Here is a 23,608-nt window from a genome sequence, read left to right on the forward strand (position 1 = left end):
TCATTCCAGTCTTCTCCTTCTGACCACTCATCAACATCCCATCACCAGTCCCCTGGCTCTGAGCCTTCTTCTCTTGGGGGTTCCTGGGATGGTGGCTTCCCACCACTCCTTTGAATTCAGTCAGTCCATGGCAACCTATTATTTTGTGCTTGGCTGGAAAGTAGCCTAAAGTACAAATTTAAAAGCTGCACCTTTTGTGCCTGGATAAACTCACCCACCGCTGAGTCCCTGGAATATGGCCCACGAGGGAATCTGGCCCTCATGCTAACGAAGCTTCCCCACCCCTGGACTAAACATTGGGGTCCTGAAATCAAATCTATGTTTGAAAGCAGCCGCTGAGCATTAAACAACAACAACCAAGTGATTCTTGCCTTTGGTCTGGCCTGAATCGGGCATCTGTTCTTGGAAGAAGATCTTTCAGTGCAGGATCTAACTCATTCAGCTCAATGGCAAACCTTGTGAAGCCATAATAACGCTCGTAGTTGGTGGGCATGGAGCCTGCATTAACAGATAAGACAAAGTGAGTAGCTAAGCTTTGTGAACGAAGAAGACATGGTCCTCTGAATACAGAAGGTCAAAATCCCTGCCTGCAGCTCCTGAAGTTGGCTCTAACTACTGGTGATAAACTGACACGGGTCAAACGTCATGCAAGCACTGCCAAAAGAGGGTCAGCACCTCTCACAGTTCTAACCACTGTCTGTGGGGTGGACTAAGGCTTGCTCTACGTGCCGCTGAGCTGCCCCCTGAGGTGGTGCCTTCTACATATCTTGCTGCCATTATACACAGTGCCTGGGCATCCCAGAGTTCTTCTGCCTCATTCAGAGCCTTTCAACACCAGCATCCCCTCACTCCCAGAGGAGAGTCATGCCAGTCTGAAAACTTGGCCTGCTGGGAGAAAATTCATGGAACAAACACTTTTACACCCTGAGCATGATACGGTCCTGCTTCAAGTAGCCTCCACCTGGGGGAAAATTAAGTTTGATCCAGGCCAATAGATGGCCCAGCTGTTAAAACGGAGAGTACCGAAGCATCTATTAGGGAGAGGAGAATACCTACGAGCTGCATATGAAGATGCCCTTGGCCACTGGTCCAGTGTTGTGTACTCTGGCAAAGGTTCTCTGATAGCCACCCTTCATACCCCTCTTACCAGAGATTTTTAGAGGTCTCACTGCTGGGGTCTGAAGCTCAGGCCTGATATGATAGCTCAGTTGGTGCTGATAACCCCAAGGTTGCAGGTTCAATGTGGGACAGCTGCCTATTCCTGCACTGCAGGGAGTCAGACTAGAAGATCTTTAGGGTCCCCTTCCAACTTTACATTTCTATTATTTTATGTGGCCTAGCACGGAGGAAGGGCTCTTCCCTGCACCTGCCACTGTGGTGAGACAGTCTGTAAACCAGAGCTGGGTTTATTTCTCCAAGTAACAGTTCTGAAAAGGCAACTGGTATTCTTTGTAAATTAGGAACAACCGATACACCAGAGCTTCCATTTTCAAATCAGGTGGTCCTATTATTGCTGTGACAAAAAATGCTTATTGGAGACCAGTAAACGAGTACAGTGGTACCTCAGGTTACAATCTTAATTTGTTCCAGAGGTCCGTTCTTAACCTGAGGCGCGCTTTCGTTAATGGGGCCTCCTGCTGCCGCCACATAACTTCTGTTCTCATCCTGGGGCATAGTTCGCCACCTGAGGTACTACTTCTGGGTTAGCGGAGTTTGTAACCTGAAGTGTTTGTAACCCGAAGCGTTTGTAATCTGAGGTACCACTGTAATAAAAGTCCCCAATTGTTTATCTTTCAAAGAGGAAGTACACAGTATTTTGTAGTGCGAATACTTCCAGTCTTGCCTTGTCTACATTCGCCATTGGGTTTGCAGCACACCAGGAGATTTATCTCTCCCTGCCTCTGCCAAGCCACCAGCACGGTTACTGTCCACAGAAAACAGTTTCTATTGGTGCCAGTGAGAGTCTTTAAGCCTTGCAGCTGCTAGGAGGAGATTTTCAGGAGACTTTGTGACTGGAAGAAGAAAGGGATAAATCTCGCCCCCATACATCCTGCAATCCCAGTGACACCGGCCCCCCGCACTTGTAATTAAGTGAAAACAAGAGATGTAGCGCATGAAGCATAGCCTGCAGCTTGGCCCCTTCTGTCTATCTCAAGCAGGCTTCCTCAAACTCAGCCCTCCAGATGTTTTGAGACTACAATTCCCATCATCCCTGACCACTGGTCCTGCTAGCTAGGGATCATGGGAGTTGTAGGCCAAAAACATCTGGAGGGGCGAGTTTGAGGAAGCCTGATCTAGAGTCATCCCAGTCTGCCATACTTAATATGATGATGAAGCTCCTTCACCCATAGTACAAGTATTGAATCCACCCCACCTCTTTACCTAAAAGAGCTGTTCCTCTGATAGGTTCATACCTGGTCTCCATATACATTTTGCCGAAGGCCCAACTCCACAGTACAACCCTTCATGCCACTTCCCAAAGAGGCGGTGTACCACCTTTCCTTCTTGGTCCATGACAACGCCTTGGACTTCATTCACGTTCGAATTCCAGTAATTCACCTAAAAAAATAAAATGCAAGGAAACAGAAGACCTGTGACCTTTTTCTTAACTGTTAAGGTAAATCACCCCAGTTTCAGGTGTCTGGTGTATAACTAGGTATCAACTTTCAACAAGACCAGGCAGATCTGTATCACACCCATCTAACAGCTAGGCAGTGCCAATGAGCTGCCAGAAGCGGGTGGGGAATCGGGATGATTCAGACACCACCACCCCTTATCGTATTGTGCCAAATATCTTCAAATGCAGTCCCAAAGAGGTGCAGAGGATAAAGACCTTGCCAATGCAATTAGCATGACCGCTGGCAACCAGTGAAAGGGTCTTATATTTATCGCCCACACTTTGGTGCACAGATTCATACAATTCATACAACTGGTACCTCCAGCTAGTGAACCTGCCCTGTGTGCTCCCAGAGGCTGCTGTGCAATGGGCCACCAATTGCACAAACACCCTTTTCACTGTTCATTATGAGTTTCAAAGAGACGTTACCTTGATGAATGTGAGTTTACAAATACAAACGCTGCTTTTTGTGTTTCTGATGGTTATTTCTCCATAATGTTCTATCCATCTCCTTCCACTGAGGATGTTGTGTATGCAAGTAGTGACTTTGTTCCATACGTAGGAATCACCGTACCTGCAAAGAGAGTTAGCTGTGGAAACTGTGCTCCAAAAATGCCCTTTCCAAACCCCCGCCTATTCACAAATGAAACAGTACTCCCCCTTCCAATATTGAAAGCCAATGGACCACCGACAGAACTCAAATATGGAAATACCCACACTTTTTACATGTATCTGTGTCCTGCTAGGGGCATAGCTGTCAAACGTTTCCTCTTTTTAAAGGGAAATTCCCTTATTCCGAATAGGATTCCTCTCAAGAAAAGGGAAAAGTTGACAGCTATGGCTAGGGGTTGAATTGCAAATCAATTGGAACAATAAATAATTTAAAACCAGTTAAAAAAAGAGAAGGTAATAAAGCAAAAGCACAACAATAAAATAAGAACAAAACAGCAGTGCAGAATGGGCTGCAATCATAAACACCATCCCCACTGATTTCCAAAGCCACCAAAGGCCTGGGTAAATAAAGATATTTAAAACTTATTTCTAAAACATAAGGAAGTTTGAGTGCCTGACAAATGTGCCAGAGGGAAGGGCCTACCACAGCCAGGGTGCCAATACTAAGAAGGCTTTGCTTCTAGTAGCCATATATCCATTGCACTTTTGAAGGTGGAGGCGAAAGGAATAGGGTGTCCACAGAGAACTGGCAGTCCCATCCCCCCCCCCCCCCCGGTGCTTAACCATTGGTTATTGGTTATTCTCACAGACAGTCAGTCAACTCTGTCCCACTACAGAAACTTAAAAAGATGCTCTGTGAAACATTACAGCCCTCTATAATGAAGATACATTTTGGATAATATTATTCTAAAACAATCTTTTTATGTTGTAAGCTGTGATCTCTGGATGAAGGGCAGTATATAAATTTCATTATTATTATTATTATTATTATTATTATTATTATTATTAATTCTTCTGCCAGACATCATAGTATGTGTTTTCCTACTATGGTTACATTGGTTCCGCACAGTATTATATTAAAAAAACCTGTTTTGTCCTCAAAATAACTATTAAGTAGATTAGGCTGAGAAATTGCGAGTTGCCCAAAGCCCCACATTGAGCTTCATGGTTCATTATAGTTTTGAACCCAGTTCTCCCCAACTTTTAAGCCCATTACGCTGTTCATTCCACTGGACTTGTTCTGAATGAAACAAGATGAGATGAGCAGAGAAATTGCAGGATTAGCTGCCCAGCCGCAAAGAAACTTCAGGAGGTACACATTGCAGGATAGTAATACTCTCCCAAGCTTCCTTGCACTGAAACAGGACTCACCCTTATCTGCCACACTCTATAGGCAAGAGTTCTTGTCATTGTGAAACCTCATATTTTACAAGAACACACCTCACTTTAAGGTACCATGATGCCTCTCACCTTTATCCTCCTAGGGGAAATCCGAACAATTTTTACAAAAAAAAGAAAAAAAGGAATATGCTTCCTTTTACTGTGCAAAGCAAACACTCGCAGTACTAAAATGTCTCCCACTCAGGAAGCTGCTGTGAATTAACTGGCCTAATGTTCACAACTGTTTGATCAAACATAGTTGCAGCATCTAGCAATAGCAGGTAGAGTAAGTAATTATTCAGAGATCCCAGTTGCCTTATCACGCCACGCAAGCTGCTGCTATGTGTTCCCTGCCTTGTCTGGCTTCAGTTTTGCTACATTATTCATCAGTGTGCATCTGGGACTTCAAGTGCCTAAATTAGTCTCATGGAACTGCTTTTCCAGGATGAAGAAGAAACAAACAAACAAACAAACAAACAAACAAACAAACAGGAAAAGAAGAATGGAGAAGCTGCTTACTTTGGAAGCGTGACATTCAGTGTCCCGATTGGCAGTATTTCCATTGACTTGCCCCAGAATTTGTTTTTCCACCTGATATCTGAATAACATAGCAAAGATTCAGAAAGCTGCAAGTTACAGAAGTTCTACAAATGCAACGAACCATTATTTCTCTTTGTTTAATACGAAACTGGAAGACCTAAAACAGCAGGCTTCCCAATTATATTAACCTTTTCGTTAAATTCCACAAAAATGAAACTATGCATGTAATCGTAAGTTTTCTTTTTTTTTAAACAAAAACAAAAACAGAACTAAATTTGGTCTTTAGGCTTGTGAATTAAAATGTATACCTTGCCAAAACACAAAATTCTTTGATTCACAGTGACAGGCAGAAATGGGTGGGTGGTGGCTAACCTGAAATAAAAAATTACGGTGGTGAGGAATTGTGCAAAAGACTTTCATTTTTATCATCACTGTAACAGACACCTTACATAAAAGAGAGATGATGCAGCAGCAGAAAAAGCTACTGCTATTCTAGGCTGCATCAACAGAAGTATAGTGTCCCGATCAACAGAAGTCATAGTACTGCTCTATTTTGCCTTGATCAGACCCCACCAGTAATATTGTGTGAATTTCTGAGCACCACAATTTAAGAAGGATATTGACAAGCTGGAACTTGTGCAGAGGTGAGTGTCCACGATGATCAAGACTCTGGAAACCTACCCTTATGAGGAACAGTTGAGAGAGTTGCATATGTTTAGTCTGGAAAAGAGGAGACTGAGAGGAGATATGGTAGCCATCTTCAATTATCTGAAGGGCTGTCAGAGGGAAGATGGGGCAAGCCTGTTTTCTTCTGCTCCGAAGGCTAGTATCCGAACCAACAGATTCAAGTTACAAAAGAGGAGATTCCAATGAAACATCAGGAAGAACTTTCTGACAGGAAGAGCTGTTCAATAGAAACAGATCCCACAAGAGATGGTGGACTCTCCTTCCTTGGAAGTTTTTAAGCAGAGATTGGATGGTGATGTGCCAAGTAGGATCTAGTTGAGATTCCTGCATAGAATCATAGAAATGTAGAACTGGAAGGGACCCTGATGATCATCTAGTTCAGGCATCCCCAAACTCGGCCCTCCAGATATTTTGGAACCACAACTCCCATCATCCCTAGCTAACAGGACCAGTGGTCAGGGAAGATGGGAACTGTAGTCCCAAAACATCTGGAGGCCGAGTTTGGGGGTGCCTGATCTAACTCAATCCCTGCAATGCAGGGATATGCAGCTGTCTCATATGGGGATCGAACCTGCGACCTCGGCGTTATCAGCACCAAGCTCTAACCAACTGAGCTATCCAGAAACTTGGACCATTGCTGGGCCATCAGGGTCCCTTCCAGCTCCACAGTTCTAGGATTCTATGATTTCTGCAAAACTGGATTCAGCTTTACAGTGCTGAATTGCACCTAATGCTTGAAAAACAAATATATATCTTCAGATCCATTTTAAAAGCTATATATTTAGATTCATATCAGCCAACATTCTGAAAATAAGATGAAATGCATCAACCAAAATAAACAAATAAATTAAAGTCACGGTGCTATTTGAGGGTCTCTTTTGGAACAGATTTTACCTGCTCCGAGAAAAAACGAAATCCTTTGTCTTCCCTAATTGATTCGTAAGTTTCACCAAGCACAGGGTTAAAAGGCTTGCTTCCAGCTCTGTAGTAAGTGGAGGCATATCCTGAAGTTGCAAAGGCAGCAATAAGGACCTAGTTAAAACAAAGGGGAAAAACTTGAGAAACAATATCTAAACAGTACTGGAGAGACTGTGCAAGCAAACGGGTGTTTCCTTTTCTGGGTGATGGCAGCGCCTTTGGCATTAGTGCTACAACTGCAGACAGCAACTCTGTTCTTGCAATAGCAGTATAGCCACTGTCCCAACATAATAAAGGACAGGGAAAGTCACACTCCAAGTGGTGGGAAGGTAGGAACGCCAATAATATCCATGCGAATCTGTTCCCAAGGCAAACAGTATCCGAAGCAGGCTTAAAGATGAAGAATATATTTGCTATTTTTGTCTTGGGGTCAGAGGCAATTGTGTGGGGAAAGAAAGGATGTGCGATCTGGAAAGCCCTTAATGGGGAAACATGGGGTTTTTTGTGTGACACAAGGATCTACCGGGGGGGAAGGGGCTAGCACTCCCCTTTTTGCATTTCCAGTTTGCATCCTCCCACCTTTTCCATATAAGCAATTTTACTCTAGCTCGATACCCTGAGGATTTTTATTTGGGTTTTATTAGGCATCATCCTCAGGTGCTGACAAAACAAAATAACACCAGTTAGTCGGTGATAGAAGGGGGCAGAAATGGATGTGTCTTATGCAATTAGAGAAAGCAAAGAGTACTTTCAGATCTCTGGGGAATTGTCATCTCTACAAGCCTATTGAGAATCATCTCATATTACAATTTGGTCTGTTTCGCAGACCCGGAAAGTGGAGCACCACTCCTGTGTATAGGAATATAATGGAAGCAGTCCGCCCGGAATCCCCCCCCCCCCATTCATGCCATCTTGAAAGTTGTCTTGAGCAAAAGCATTCCTAGCGGGGCTTGCAGAGTGGAATTCCCCAGCGATTTGCTCATTGCCAGAATATAGGGCATTATCTGCCTTGCACAGAAAAGGGTAATATAGGGATGTGGCTACAGCTTTGGAATTCACAGGTCTGACAAAATAGATACACCGACAAGTGAGTGATCACTCTCTGCAACAGAGGCTCTAGCGGTTTGTTTGTTTTTTGGTTTTTTTAAACTACTTATTTCCCTTTAGAATCGCTCAAGAGGCTTATACCAAGTGCCTTCTCTTGCATTACCTTAGCAGTGTGGCCGCTACGGTAGCATCACTCCTTTCCACACTACGAAGGCAACGTCAGAGGTTTCAAACCACGTAGCACCTGAGACTCTTAATCTCAGGGTTGCGGGTTCAAGCCACAAATTTTGAAAAATGTGGGTCCCTGCACTGCAGGGGGTTGGACCAGATGACCTTTGCGGTCCCTTCCAACTCTACGGTCTTACGATTCTATGTGGGAAGAGCGCATACTGTAGCATCCTTAGATTATTTCATCATACTAGTATTGTCCCGTTTGGAAAGCAAGGCAATGGGGGGGAGGGGGGAGGAAACACAATATGGGCTCTTCCCACATGATCTGGGTCTCCTGGCAAAAGGATGTCCGTGAGCAGCTTCCATACCGCAAAGGTAATGTGAGGCTGGACCCTAAGACTCACTACAACATGTATGCAAGTTCATTCATCCGAATTCATACTGCTCCTGCAAGGCTCCACTTATGTGAGCAGTTATCTGCAGAGATATAGCCAGCCAAGGACCATCTGAACTGGTCGTAAGAAAGTACGCCAACGAAAAGAACAGGCTGGATAAAAAGTAAAAAAAATCCTCTGTGTCAGAATCTAGCTGCTTTCACGTTAGAGGTGAGCTTACAATAATGGAAAATGCACAAATGTACAGTGGACCCTCTAGTTATGTACCGCTCTGGATACATAACTTTCGGGTTACGAACGCAGCAAACCCGGAAGTGTATACTTCCGGGTTTCATCGTGCGCACATGCGCAGAAGCGCTCTGCACATCGTGCGCATGCGCAGAAGCGGTGCGTCTGCCTACGGACTTTTTGGGTTGCGGACAGACCCCCGAAACAAATTTAATTCGTATCCGGAGGGTCCACTGTATTCAATATTAGAGCTCTAGGAGAGGGATAAACACATCAAGGGACATGGAATGGTGTGCTCTGTCTGGTTTACTACCATTCGTTCGTAGGGGTCATCAGATTCAGCAGCCTTGTCCAAGAGTTCACTGTATTCCAGTTCCTCACAAAGGTGTTGCAATGTATTCAGAGGCTCGTTTAGCTCTACCGGCATGGATACTTTCGAGAGATCCTTCCCGATATTGTTCCTCAAAATGTTCCACAGGTTGATATTACTAGTATCAGGGCAGGGGGTCGGTAGGCATGTCCTTCGTCCATTTCTGAAAGCACCACCGGTCAGCTCATCATTAAGTACTGGAAGGAAAACAGAAGAACAGCAGGGATGTGAAATCCTTTCATTGACTGAAAAACGAAAAATAAAATGGTTTGTATCCAATGCTAGATGTACTCAGAGTAAACCCACTGAATTTCATAGGCATGACTAACTTAGGCCTATTCATTTCAAAGGGTCTGTTGTTGTTGTTATAGATTTACTTATACCCCACCTTTTTCCCTGATGGGACTCAAGGCGGTTTACAGATAAAAAGAAGAACTGCTAAAAACATAGGAAAAAACATTGTAAGAAAACAATTATAAACACGGAAAGAATTAAAACTATATACATATAATGAAATCTACTAAAACCATACAAATAATTACAGTAAAAAAACAGAAGGAAGAGTGCTATTCTACAGTTAACAGGGATAAAAATGTAAAAGTGGCCCTCACTGATTTGAGTTGCATCCAGAGAGTGTTCCGATTTATATTGCACCACACCTAAAAAGAACACTTATTTTCTAAAACTTAAAAAAATTAAAACCCTGCATACATTGCCGAGAAATGTTGTCTGCAACACTGGTGTTGTCCTCTGATATGTTGTCACTCACGTCACTGATGTACGACTCATCATCAGAGGCCTAAAGAAGAAAACAAAGAGATTTAAATGAAAAGTAAATGGAAGCAGACGAGGAGGAGGAGGAAGAAGACAACAAATGGAACACTGAATAGAAATGTTTTCATAAATTCGAGTCCCAGTGACGCATGTATCCTAGAGTTGTTATCAGGCTGAAGAGTGCCCGTTTTGTGAAACCCTGGTTTGGCCAATATCATCCCATTTTTAGCTCATGCCTAAATATGTAAGCTCTCCATCTTCCTCTCTGAAGAACAAGCTGTACTGGAAGTGACTGTAGGTCAAAGAGTGTCTGTTCTATTGAATACAGATGACTCATGTAAGCCTATCACTGTCAATATGCTATATAGGGGGAACGCCTCTAAATCATTCTCTGCAAACACACTTCAAACCATGGTTTTAGAGAAGGGATGGGTAACTTTTTCTGGCACCACAATCACAGGTGGGTAGATGGTTGGGGGCTGCATCCCAGAAAGCATGACCGGAGCCAGTCACACTGCCATACCTTAAACCAACTCATGCTCACAGACAGTCTTGGAAAGACAGGTACCGTATTTTTCGCTCTATAAGATGCACTTTTCCCTCCTAAAAAGCAAGGGGAAATGTGTGTGCGTCTTATGGAGCGAATGCAGGCTGCACAGCAATCCCTCTTGCTGTTCTGGCTTCAGGGATAGCCGTGCAAAGCCTCTTCAACAACATTTGATTCAGAATATTTTTTTTCCTTGTTTTCTTCCTCTAAAAACTAGGTGCGTCTTACGGGTCGAGTGCGTCCTATAGAGCGAAAAATACGATACATGGGTCGCACATGTATGTCTTATTTCTCCATTTAAATTACCTCCAACCGGCCTCCCAAAGAGCTGTATGCACAGGGAAGCACACACTCAATCATTCATGGGAAGTCAGATGCTTCAGGATACAGTATAACCCCTTTTGAAGAGGAGGAAACAGTTCTCTTCCCTGCTGATGGCAGATTACCTGGGCAGTGGGAAGAGTGGGCAAGTTTTCCCCACAGCTTGGTGGGTTGCAGAGAGAGTCGTTGAGGGCCCTATGTGGCCCACCCCTGTTTTAAGGAAAGAAAAACAAATTTTCTTGCCAGGGCAAACGAAAAACCAGTAAGCGAAGGAACAGGGTGGGGGCGTCAAAACTGAGCTACTAATTTACTTCCGTCCAAAGAAGAGAAGATGGGGGAAATAAAATGGTAGCAATTTACGTGTCACTCATTCCACAACACTGCTGCCTGCTTTTGACAGGAGGAAGGCGGAGCAAATGGGTCACGAATTGCTGCCTCTGGCCATGATCTCAAGGCAATTAAGTGGCAAGCAGCTCCTTTACTCCAGATTAACCTGACAAAAATCAGTGGGACTACTCTTGGAACTGTCAGATTGTTCTAAGAGCTTCACCTAATTCTTAGGACTTTGTGTGATAGGTTAGGATTTTTATCCTCATATTTCATTTTGAGATAGTGTCTTGCCTACGGTCAACAACTTAACCTCATAGTGGAGATGTGGTTTGAACCAGAAGACTGCTGTGTCCATGTCCAAGCCTTCCGAATTAGGATCAAAAGTTCGGTAAAGCTAAAGGTAAAGGTAAAGGGACCCCTGACCTTTAGGTCCAGTTGTGGCCGACTCTGGGGTTGTGGCACTCATCTTGCTTTATTGACCGAGGGAGCCGGCGTACAGCTTCTGGGTCATGTGGCCAGCATGACTAAGCCGCTTCTGGCAAACCAGAGCAGCGCACGGAAACACCGTTTACCTTCCTGCTGGAGCGGTACCTATTTATCTACTTGCACTTTGAGGTGCTTTCGAACTGCTAGGTTGGCAGGAGCAGGGACCGAGCAACGGGAGCTCACCCCGTTACGGGGATTCGAACCGCCGACCTTCTGATCGGCAAGTCCTAGGCTCTGTGGTTTAACCCACAGTGCCACCTGCGTCCCCAAAAGTTCGGTACTTGATCCCAAATGCATTATAATTATATAGAGCACAGCAGAAGAAATAATCAGGCTTTCACTGCCTAACCTCGTTTTCTGATGAGCTTGCAGACAGAAGCACCTCCTGCGCATCGAAGAACTCAGAGACAGATTCCGACATGGAGAGCCTGCTTTCATTAGAAACTTGCTGGGAGAGTGGGAGACTGACATGGATCTGTTCACCTGCCTGCAAAAAGGGAAAAACACACACATATGAACTCCAGATGCCCACACATGACAGAGAAAAAGGAAGGGCATGCCTAATCAATGTATTTTATTGGACAGATGCCCTGCTTCTTCCCTGCATGGCCTCTCCTTCCTCCCAGTTTGGAAAATAAGCTCTAGCAAACGGAGAGCTCAGGTTGAAAAGAAGCCATTTTGCAAGGGGAGCGCAAACAGCTTATTTTCCAGCTAGCACTCTCGTAACTCTTTTTTTGTGTGGCAGGGGACAGAGAGAAATGCCTTCTCTCAAGATTGTTCCTCTGCTACAGGAAAACCCAGCATCTTCCAGCACTGAAATGATACCTTGTGTTTGATGGGGAAGGGAGGCCCAACCCTCACCTGACACACTTCAGCTTCAGGCATGTTGCATGACTGCTTTAGCACAATGCTCTCATGTCCTGAAGCCTGATCTTGTTTGTTTGCATGTATGCGCACACACAGGGTGGCCTGCAGCAAAATGTTGCAGCTCATCATCCCCTATTAAAAGGAATGTTCTTGTTCCTGTTTCGAACCATTCCTTCCTTCCCAACCTAGCATTCTACTGCGTCCTAGTTTTTTGTTGTTGTTTTTTTGCAACTGTCTCTACCTTTTGTGGATACTGTACATGCTCAGTGTTCGCCAGGCTGTTTTATGTTTGCTTGGAGGGGTTTTGTTTTGTCTTAGAGGGTTTTTAAAAGGGTGGGGTTTTTTGTGCTTCTGCAAATAAGCCTGCTGATATGTTCTTCTTGTTTTTCTGGGTTATGTGGCCAGCATGACTAAGCCGCTTCTGGTGCAACGGAACACCAACACCAGAGCAGCGCATGGAAATGCCGTTTACCTTCCTATTAATCTACTTGCACTTTTTGGGGTGCTTTCGAACTGCTAGGGTGGCAGGAGCTGGGACCGAGCAACGGGAACTCACCCCGTCGTGGGATTCGAACCGCTGACCTTTTGATTGGCAGGCCCAAGGCTCAGTGGTTTAGACCACAGCACCACCCGCGTGGACAATGTCTTTGTCATTAGGAGGGAGCTTATCTATTTATCTGAAGCGTTCTTTACTTTACCCTTCAGTCAAACAGGTTCCCTTACCCACACTTTTCTACTGTACCCCAAATGAATACCAATCCAGTGCAGTGCCATTTCCTCAGAAGGAATGGCCCACTCACTACCTGAGGGATAGCTCAGTTGGTAGAGTATGAGGGCTCTTAATCTCAGGGTTGTGAGTTCAAGCCCCACATTGGGTGAAAGATTCTTGCATTGCAGGCTAGATGATCCTTGCAGACCCTTCCAACTCTACAATACTATGATTCTATTTCAAATTTAAAATATGTAAATGTTTTCCTTATTTCAGGTCTGGAGCTCACGTCTCCCTTAGCCCCCTCCTGTAGCAAAGCTCATCCTCTTGCATTACGCACAGTTAATAAGCTACGACTACAAGACTGGGACAAGAAAGCCTCACACCATGAGGATGGTCACTCCAACTAACACAGAGACAAGACAGTGGCTATAGAAGCCCTGGAACTCCAGGAATGGTTCAGGGCACTCTGCCTTTGTAGCACTCAGCAACTTTTATACAGTAGCCTAACACACTTATATCTGACTATATAAATACACTTTGAAGATTCTTCACCCAGTTTTCTATTCTATAAAGCTGACTTCAAATGAAGGAGGCTCCGAAAGGAATTTCCATTTTTGTCCAAGCAGAAGGGATTCATCAGAAAAGCACATGGTAATGGTAAATGGTGGAAAATAAAGGAAAAGGGTGTGGGTGTGTGAGGAGACACTGCAACTTTAATATCACCAAATACAGAGCGTTCAGTGAGACTAGAAAGAATTATCTTATGGTGTGCCTCATATGTTTAAATGACATCTGCTTTGTCTCACTTGGAAACTGAACTCTCCAGCATTTTGGAGCTCAGTAGTGGCTAAGGGAGGATTGGAAAGAGGGAGACCAGACCCTACACAAGCTTTCCTACTGGTTATAGGGCTTGTAATTCTGGGCAATCATTATAACTTCAGTGAATCTATTTCAGCAAGGCAGTATTAAGAATAACTAGCGTTCTTAGCAATGGCAGTACACGTGGACTAATGTATTTCCCGTCCACCTTTCCATATTTGAAGTGTGAGGATTGGTAACTTATTGAAGAACAGGGATGGAGATTAGGAATAAATGAGTAATTCTCACAATGGAGGGGTGCAAGAGGTTGGAATGCCACCCAAATTGGAACTGGTGTTTTTCAACTTGTTCATCAATGATCCTGAGTTAGGAGTGAGCAATGAGCTTTCCAAGTTTGCAATTATCCCAAATCATTGAAGATGATTTAAAGAAAAATAGATTGCAAAAGAACTCCAAAAAGGATGTCTACAAGATGTTGAATGAGTAACATAATGGCAAATGTGGTTCAATGTCAATAAATGCAAAGAGATGAACATTGTGGCAAAAAAAATCTGAAGTTCCTACATATAGTGATGGTGTCTGAGCTGGGAAAGAGATCTTGGGGTGGAAGCAGATTGCACCATGAAAATGCTGACCCAGTGTGCAGCAGCTATGAAAAAGCTAAAAATTCATGCAAGAGATCATTAAGAAAGTGTCTGAAAATTAAAAAAAATGTGAATACTATAATGCCTTTGTACAAATCTTTGTCATGGTGATACTTGAAATACTGAGTACAATTCTGGCTGTGACACCTCAAACAAAATCTATTATTTTGGTAAAGGCCAACCCAAATGATAAGAGCTGCAGCAGCTCCCCTGTGAGGAAAGCTTACAATTTCTTTAGGCTTTCTATGGTTTTTTTTTTGGGGGGGGGGGGAAGCTGAGTGAAAAGTTTATTTAAAAAATATACACAATATGGAGAAGGTGGATAGTCAGAAGACTTTCTTCCTCTCTCATAGCACTAGAACCCAAGGTTATTAAATGAATCTGACTGGTGAGACTTTCCCAAGCAACAAAAGGAAGTCCTTCTTCATATCACACATAGTTAGCTTATGAAATTGGCTGCTTCAAGATTTGTGGTGATTGCCACTAGGCCAGACAGCATTACAAAGGGGTGAAGAAAACTCATAGAGGAGAAGGCTACCAGTTGGGAAGGCTATAGGCCAACCCTAGGATCAGATGCAATCTGCCTCTAAATACCTGTTGCTGGGCTGTGGGTGAGGTTTATTGCCCTCAAGTCCAGGAAACAGAGCTAGTGGTGCATTGTGGGGAAAAGGCCGTTTGACTAAACTAGTCTGGTCCAGCAAGGCTCTTCTTATTGATTCTTGGCTGCTTGCTTACTTACTTAAATACAAACGCACCAGAAACAGGGCTAATTCGTATTCTTTGAATGCTAACAGCAAACCTTCCACTTCTCAGATTTCCAAAAGGAATCTCACATGAACTACTACAGCTCATTACTTTCATGAATGCTACTGGAAAATTTCCTGAATAGAGCCTGACCCACTGCTTGCCAGCTTTGCCAAAGAGAATGATTTAGTCATTAGTGATAATTAGCGGGATTTGACTACTGTAAGTCCATTAGAGCAATGACAAAGTCTTACCTCATCAGGACTAGGGATAATATTTACACTGACAACCTGATCACAAATAACAGACTCTGAATGTATTCTGTTCAAGCGACTCCTTAGTTCAGCATTCTGGTTGATAGCCTTAAAATAACAAAAATTAAATATTTAATTTCAAATGTACAAGACAGCACAAAGCAGAGTCAAACCACTGCTGTACCCTATATTCGGGCCAGAACCAAAGTGTTATATTATATGGATGGTACTTCTAAGCAACTAAAATTTTTCCTCCAACCATTAGTATTATGTCCAGCAGTTCTGGTTAGGTATCTTAAGTCAAATTAAACTCATTTAACTATTCTGGCTTTCTTCCATAGAAAAAAGGCTGCTAATTTGGTGAGTACACTAAGGATTCCTTGATAGAGGTCTGCATCCCTCCTCACTTTAAACAAGTTTATGGCCAAAGGCAAGAGGTGGAATAAATGTGATCAATTAAATTTATACATATGAGGAGCTATGAATAAGATACGAATAGTAGTGGAAAAGAGGGGTTGGTTAGCCTTTCCTTCTGAGACATTTTTCTAGTCAAAATTCCCACCCAATGCCCAGCCTCTTATCCACTGGTGAAGGAAAAGCTATTAGGTTCCTACATCATTTTACCTGGTGAGAAAGGAACACGGGAGAAAGGATTATAAACCCCTCTTTTCTCTTCCAATCAAATGTACAGCACATCCATAGTGACACTTCAGTGTTGCTGTTTTTTAAGTGGGAACTGCTCCTACATCTCCTTGAGTTTGGCCCCAAGATTACAATCCCACACACCTTTGCTCTGGAGCAAGCTACTTGGTGGGACTTATTGTCTAAATATGCATGGGACTGGGCTGCCAGAAAAGTAGACACACCTTTAGCCTTTCCTTGCTTTCTTAGATTCTATAAGACAATGAAAGAAGAAACCCTAGTTGTGTTTGCTTCAGGGGAACCTGATTATTTGGAAGACAAGCACCATTCACAGCAGATGGTTGTATGTTTTGCCATTGAAGCTGTTGTATTTGCTTCTGAATTCAATAAGCACGATTCAGCCTTTACATTTATTTAAGGTCACCCAACAAGACCAGTCTATCCTCTTGAATGCTCTGTGCAGCTCGCACAGCATAAACAATACTGATGAATTAATGGATCATGCTTATAATCCTTTAGCATCTCAACATTAGACCACTGATATTGTCCATAGTATATCATCCCATATTGCTGACATATGGAGGAGCAGAAATAGTTTACACTTCCCAACATGTCATAACCTACAGCAGGCAATGGAGGACTCAGATGGATATGAGGTTCAGGTTATTTCGTCAGAAAGAGAACCTCTGGAGCATTGGTCTTCAACTGGTGGTTTGCCACAAGAGCGCTACCAGCACACAAATGCACACTAAAAGGTTAAGAAACGGGTCCCCACTTGAATGTTTGGATTAAAAGTGAATCCTGGGTCAGAAAAGATTGAAAATGCCTGCTCTATAGAATAAAACAGAGTTCTCTACCATGGTCTTAATCAGAGGATGACTCCTCTGCATACCATTTTTTCCCCTCCAGTCATGCAGAAGTCAAATTCTGCAAAATACGGCAAGAGCCTTATTCGGCCAGATTCTCCAGGAAGGTGGAAGCTAGGACACTAGATCTGATCAGCTGGCACTACAGTGGTGCCTCGCAAGACGAAAAGAATACGTTCTGTGATTCTCTTCGTCCAGCGGTTTTTTCGTCTTGCAAAGCAAGCCCATTGACGGATTAGCGCTATTAGCGGCTTATCTGCTGATCGGATCAGCTGATAAGTGGCTTAGCGGCTTAGAAAGGGGGGGGGAACCAGCAGGAACTCGCAAGACATTGTTGTCTTACGAAGCAAGCCCATAGGAAATTCGTTTTGCGAAGCACCTCCAAAACGGAAAACTCTTTCGTCTAGCGAGTTTTCCATCTTGCAAGGCATTCGTCTTGCAGGGCACCACTGTAGTTCCTTGAAGGGGTAACAGCTTTATGTCTGTAGCTGTCTTAGCAGCACCCCTAGGAACTGTCCAAGGTCATGTTCCTATCTGCTTTGACTGGCCACTGCCTGCATCCCCTGCAGTCTAATGAAACTAGGCAAATAGTCACCAACCCTTATGCAAACAGGCAGGAAGAAGCAAACATAGTAATTAATCAACTAAACTGTATTTGTTTGCCACCAGTCAAAAAGAAAGTACTGCAACACGGAAAGTCAAAGCTCTGCAGGTTTGCAGCAAATGAGGTAAAGTATGCAAAATGTCCACATTATTTAAAATTTAATTTGATTGTTTTAAAAAGCCAGTCAAGTTTAATTCATTAGGTATGAATTTCGTACCTCTTTAATTTAGACAGCACTACCCGTACTAATTTAAGTACTGCAACAGCAAAATGTGGAGCAACAGCAGTGAGAAAGCAGGAGGATTGATGAGATTTTGGAGGTGCAAAGAAGCTGAGACTGCGAAAGACACGTGCGCGCGCACACACAGACTTGTAAGGAATGAACATTTGATGTGCTAACTGGAAGCTTCTTTTTCTAATCTCAGAGATTTTAAGTTCTTCTACAGAAAATAAGCTCCTCATATGAAGAGAAGGCTAGAATTCTTGGGAATCCAGTGTATTCTACACTGGAAACAAAAATGCACGCTTTGCACAGTAGGTTCTTGGCTAAAGCACAATAAAAGGGGGGAAATGGTTTGGCCATTTCAAGATTTTAATTCAATTCTCATGACGAAAACCTTGCAAACACACGACACTACTACTATTAATTTGCACAGGACAATGTTCCTGGTTCTTTAGAAACGAGTATATTGGCAGCTGTCCTCTCCAAAGAAAGTGCCACTTGTGCAGATAAAACAGAGACAGAAGACAAGAGAATAGAATCCAAATGGACTCAAGAATTAGCATATGACGCATACGATGAGCTGCTGTCTTCCCCCACTTGTTTTCTGCCTATCTTTTCCCAACATAGAGAAAAATATCTATTCTGGATACCGAAGGAGACCATAGAAAAAGAGGACAACTGAAGGAGACCATAGACTAAGCGTGGTATCAGGTGACATAACAAGAAAAGGTGGCGACATTGTATGAAGCAGAACACTGCTGAGAGCAAGATGATAGAACAGAGGTTAAACAACAGAATACCATTATCCTGGTTAAGTGAAGCAGTTCAACTGATGCTGCAGTTCTTAGTTATACTCTAGTGCATGAATCCTTAGCTCACCGAAGCTTTATAGTGAAAGCAAACTGGGTAGAAGCGCAGTTCTTCAAAGACTGAACTGAGTTCTTTCTGGTTAGCTCAGGGGTCTGCAACCCGCGGCTCCGGAGCCGCATGTGGCTCTTTTACACCTTTGCCGCGGCTCCGGGGCGGATACTAGCGAGGGGAGGAGGCGCATTGTGCGCCCCGACACTCCCCACTGTGGCGGGCGCTGTACTGGCTGTGATGTCGCATGGGGGCGGTGCGTGCGTTAGTCACGCACCGTCCCGACGTCACCTTCCCGCCCGCTACATTGTAAGGAGCATGTACGCTGCTCACTGCATTGAAAGGGGGCATGTACGCTGGTCACTGTTTTGAAGGGGAGTGAAGAACACACACACACACAAAAAAGGTAACTTGTTAATTTAATGTTTATTTCTATGAGGAGGAGTAATTCTGAGGGGTCAAACAAAGAAATAAAAAAAAGTGACAAAAAGGTTATTTTTATAATGACGAGTTTTGCGGCTCCCAGGTTTTTTTTCTTCGGAAACGGGTCCAAGTGGCTCTTTTTGTCTTAAAGGTTGCAGACCCCTGGGTTAGCTGATCTGAAAATTGTGACATTATCTTGTGTGTTTGTGTACATACATATGGACAAAACTGGATAAAGCTAGCAGGGTGGGTCAATGAGATTGGCCTGGCTTTCCTGCATAACTGGGGTGGGTGGGTGTAGATTTTATTGTAAGATGAGGCAAGCTCAAAGATGGCAAGCACGCAGGATACTGCTGCTCCAACATTAATATATCCAGTTTTGATGAAATGAGAATTAGAATACTCCTTGGGGTCCCAAGGCGATAAAGTTAGCCCCGCTGCAGGCTCAATTTTACAGCTATAGACATGCAAGTGATGCAATAGAAGGAACATACAAATACTTGAAGCTGAACTGAACCTGCAGTGGGGAAAACAAGTTATCTTTTATTTGATTAAAGTTTTCCTAACAGAACCAGCATCCACAGGCTAGTTTCTTTGTGATTATGAAACACTGGACTCCTCAACCTATATTATACCCTGTATTGAACAAAATAATTCAAAATGTAATGTGATATTAACAGTGTACAATTTTGCATACCATCCCACGCTTTATTTCTATATTTATCTGGGTTGTGGTTTTCGGGTTTTTTTTGTATTTTAAAAATATAAATGAATAAAAAAAAAACCCTAGTATCGGGACAAGAAGTTGCCTTTATCTGTATTTTTCTTCTTCTTTATAATCCCTAACCCCATTATGTTTGAAAGTATAGGGTAGATCAGGACAGGAATTCATCAGTATCGTAACATTTGATTTTGTCACTTGTTTTTAGAGAGTTATCTGGCATTTATGGAAAGCAATGCCACAAATAGCATTTACCACCTGTGGCAAACAACAGTTACAAATCATGGTATTTCCAAAACCAACCACCTGAAAATGTAGCAAATAGCCATGTAAGATCATACCTGCGAGAGGGATTGCCTGAGACAGGTTATCTGTGTATTGTGTCCAGCGAAATCATGTTCTGAAACCATCTGCTTAAGTTTCTCCTTCTCTATCGCTATGCTGTTGAAGGCAGACTTCAGAAGAGAATGTACTGGGGAGAAAACAGAAATGTCTCTGGTATACACCACAGGCCTCTGCATGCAACTTACAAAAAATACGTATCAGCGAACATTTTGAACAGTGCAATTCCCAATGCTACAGAAACAAGATGCAGATTTTGCAGGGTCGAGCCTATCACTTCCAAACTTCCATATGCCCTACTTTGAATAACCATGTATAAAAAACGGCCATTAGCCATGGCTGGAGTTTTGTCCTCATGTACACAGTGGAGCCTACGGTGCCATTATTCCTCACAGAGTGCAAAATCAGATAAGTCTATTTTTCTCTCATCAACTACGGCTACTTCTCAAATATTCATAAATATAACATATTTATATTCTGTTCTTTAAAGCATATCTCCATGCTACATGATTCCCCAAACTTCTGTAGAGCATGCCATTTTTCCTGTCATTTATCACTGTGAAAATTCAAAGGGTTCAGTGCAAAAAATAATAATTTGGGGGGTGTCTTAATTTTTAGACTCAGACTGTAAGAGCCAACAACTTGTACATCTTTGGCTAGAATTTTAAAACATGGCATAGCAAGTGGGTGCTGATCAGGTGAAAAAAATTGCAAGCCATCACCTTGCAAAATTAATACCGGTACTGCAAGAAATCGCTTCCTTGCAACTGCATCTGTGTGCAAAGGATGTCTGAGAAGCACAACTGAAACAGTTGAAAAGTAAAACACAAGGGGTCTTCCGAAACTTAACAGGATAAGAGAGAAACCTTTGGCTGCTGCACATTCAACATGCTAGCTTCAGTTTCTCCCAAATGAAACAATCAACACACACAATGCCTTGGCCCAAAGCTAGCCTACTCTGTATCAAAGGTTATTTCCACTGAGATGCTGCTGTTACGCATACAATTACCTTTCTGTGCCATGAGGCAAAACTCTTCCTGGAGTTTCAGGTAGTCCGTGGAGCTTTCCAGGGGGTCAGGTGCATGGCTTGGAGGAGACTGAAATTCGATGTCTGCACAAAGATTAGGATTGGATGAATGCAGGCGAACAGGAGACATTGTAGCGCTGAAAGGAACCTAAATTGGAAAGCAACAGATACAAGGGACTGTATCTTTCTTCCACAGGACATCTGGCACAGCGCTGTAAGACTTTTCTCACTTTACCATAGCGCTCAATATTTATGAGTCGTGGCACTGCTGCCAAGAGGTATCTTTTTAATCTCCTTCAAAGCAGGAGTTCTGCTCCTTCCCTGAAATCAATGTTGATGTGTTATAAGCGTTAATTTATGACGAATAGGATTTCAATTCAAACTTGCAGTTACAGCTTGTAACATAAAAAAGGAACAGTGCTTTCTAAGTAAAGCCAAACACAACCTACCAAATATTCAGGGTGGGACATTAAATAATAGAGCTTCAAGTGTCTTCTGATTCACTGGAAATCAGAAAAGTGAAGGGAGGCATTTTAGGAGAGAAAACTTTACTAAATTTGTAGTCTGGCCTTCCAAACATGTATGAATAATGTATTAGCAGCTACTGGGGGGGAAAGAAGATTTGAACAGTACTATTTTCTCCAGCAAACTTAAAACATGGCTAAACATCGCCAAAGAAGAATTATGAACAGATTTATGAAAGTGCTGGTAAATCGGGAAATGGATATATAATATATGGCATTAGTACATCTACAAATCACAAAATGTGAAGTTAAATGCATTGAGTGCCTGTCTTTTAATGTAGAATGTCAATTTAATTTGTTGTATTTATCTACACATTGCACAAAAAGACATTGTGAATATACAATGCAGAGAGACAATCTTGAATCATGTCTTCAAGACACAATTTATTGTACCACCTCCACTTTTCATTTCCTTCTAAGAAATATGTTTGTATATATATGTGTGTGTTTTCTCACATTGCTTTTTTTTGTTACACAGAATACACACAAACATATAAGCATCGTGCACACATCTGCAGTGCTTTTTAAAAATAATATATTAACTATTCAGTGATGGCATGCAAGACAAAATGCATTCAGCCTTAGGTGCATTCCGCAGCCCAATGTTCAAGCATTTTTTGTGACCGAACTTGCAACCCAATTCAGCACTTGAATATAAAGTCAAATATTAAATTACATTGTTGTCCAAATAGTTCATGTAATTTAAATGTCAATTTCTTTGGGGGGGGGGTGTTACAAAATATATTACATGCTTTTGAAATATTCTCAACAGGACCAGCATAAAAAGTCATATTACTTTACATTTCAACAGACAATGGATTCATTGGCCCTAACCAGTAGGAACTTCTTGGAATACAATTTTCTCCAGTTCTTTCAGGAACCTGGACTTCCACAGTATATAATGTAAAGTTTTAATTCATCAGTTGAAATGTATTTTTGAGAGATTAGACATCCTATTCTGCCCACATATTTATTGCAGCTCTTCTTCTGCTACCCAGTCTCTTAACATTGGAACTTTACTGTATGTTGATACATTTCTTCCATTCAGCTATATGAAAAACACTAACTTTGAACCTGAGTTAAATTTAGATTGGAAAAAATGGAATGCCTCCTCCCTTTTTTTTCTTTTTGTTGGTTGTTTAAACAACAATCAAAAGGAGTGTTTTCCTTTCCCAGGGGAACTTACAGTATTACCACAGGAACACAGTATCCTTGTATTACAATAAGATGTCATACTAAACTAAAATTCTGTCTTTAACAATTCCTTAGAATAGCCTTCTTTTGGCAAACAAGCTTTGATCTCAATTATTGATCACTTCCTTCAAGTTTGTAACTTTGCCCTTTTCAGATGAGCTCCAACGTCATGCCAAAGGATGGGATATCCCCCATCATATCCTCCATACTGCAGCCCAGATCTGCTCCAGAGGGTCCCCAACCCTCTAGAACACATTTTGAGGGTGTGCAGAAAAGGAAGAGGAAGTCTTGCTCGCACAAATAGAAGTCTGTTGCACAGGCAGGAGAACACAATTGGACAGCACCATTCATTATTATGGCTGAAACCAAACAGCAGCAACCTAGGAGCTGATCGAGCTATAAACTGTGAGGGGAAAAAGCTCAAGGGAGAACCTAGAGATAAACTAGGAAGGGAAATCTTAATCTACTTTCAGTCTTTTAAAAGTGGCTGTTTCTGAAAGACCAACTCTATAAGCCAGTGTGCAAGGGAAGGCACTCATAAGATGGAAAGCTAAGGTCACAGAAGGTATGCTGTTCTCTCAAGGTGGAAGTGGAATCTGAGGAAGCAGCTGCCATCATTGCATGAATAACTCTGCTGAGAGTGGTGCAGGAGGAGGCAAAGACTAAGGAAGCTCATGCATTTGATCCCTGGGGGGGGGGGTTCTATAAAAAGAAGGGCAAACAGAAATATTTCTGCTCCAAATGCAAGATTCTAATTTAGTGTACACTGGGCTGCCAATACCCAGGATGCAAAGGGGTGGTAGGAGGAGCTGTTGCAGGTCCTTCTGTAAAGGAAGCACTTGCTGCTAGTCAGCCATTTGCTCCCCATGCTGAAAGAAAC

General features: G+C 42.7%; 1 protein-coding gene across 14 annotated transcripts in view; it reads right to left on the bottom strand.

The window, feature by feature from the left end:
• OSBPL6 (oxysterol binding protein like 6) overlaps positions 1-23,608 on the bottom strand; it is a 99,772-nt gene that overhangs the window by 9,509 nt on the left and 66,655 nt on the right. For 10 of the 14 annotated variants that reach the window (XM_083496030.1, XM_083496031.1, XM_083496032.1 and 7 more), the window contains 12 exons: positions 20,993-21,158; positions 19,983-20,113; positions 15,305-15,412; positions 11,614-11,751; positions 9,518-9,605; positions 8,750-9,003; positions 6,572-6,709; positions 5,299-5,362; positions 4,970-5,048; positions 3,047-3,191; positions 2,415-2,559; positions 372-498 (listed from right to left, as the gene is read on the bottom strand). In XM_083496030.1, the coding sequence (XP_083352156.1) occupies positions 372-498; positions 2,415-2,559; positions 3,047-3,191; positions 4,970-5,048; positions 5,299-5,362; positions 6,572-6,709; positions 8,750-9,003; positions 9,518-9,605; positions 11,614-11,751; positions 15,305-15,412; positions 19,983-20,113; positions 20,993-21,158 (1,583 nt within the window). The remainder of the gene's footprint in view (positions 1-371; positions 499-2,414; positions 2,560-3,046; positions 3,192-4,969; positions 5,049-5,298; positions 5,363-6,571; positions 6,710-8,749; positions 9,004-9,517; positions 9,606-11,613; positions 11,752-15,304; positions 15,413-19,982; positions 20,114-20,992; positions 21,159-23,608) is intronic. The other 4 variants (XM_083496022.1, XM_083496024.1, XM_083496023.1 and 1 more) reach the window with 1 other exon arrangement.

This window comes from Podarcis liolepis, assembly GCF_965112155.1.
Source record: "Podarcis liolepis genome assembly, chromosome: 1".
In the NCBI taxonomy this organism is placed as follows: domain Eukaryota; kingdom Metazoa; phylum Chordata; class Lepidosauria; order Squamata; family Lacertidae; genus Podarcis; species Podarcis liolepis.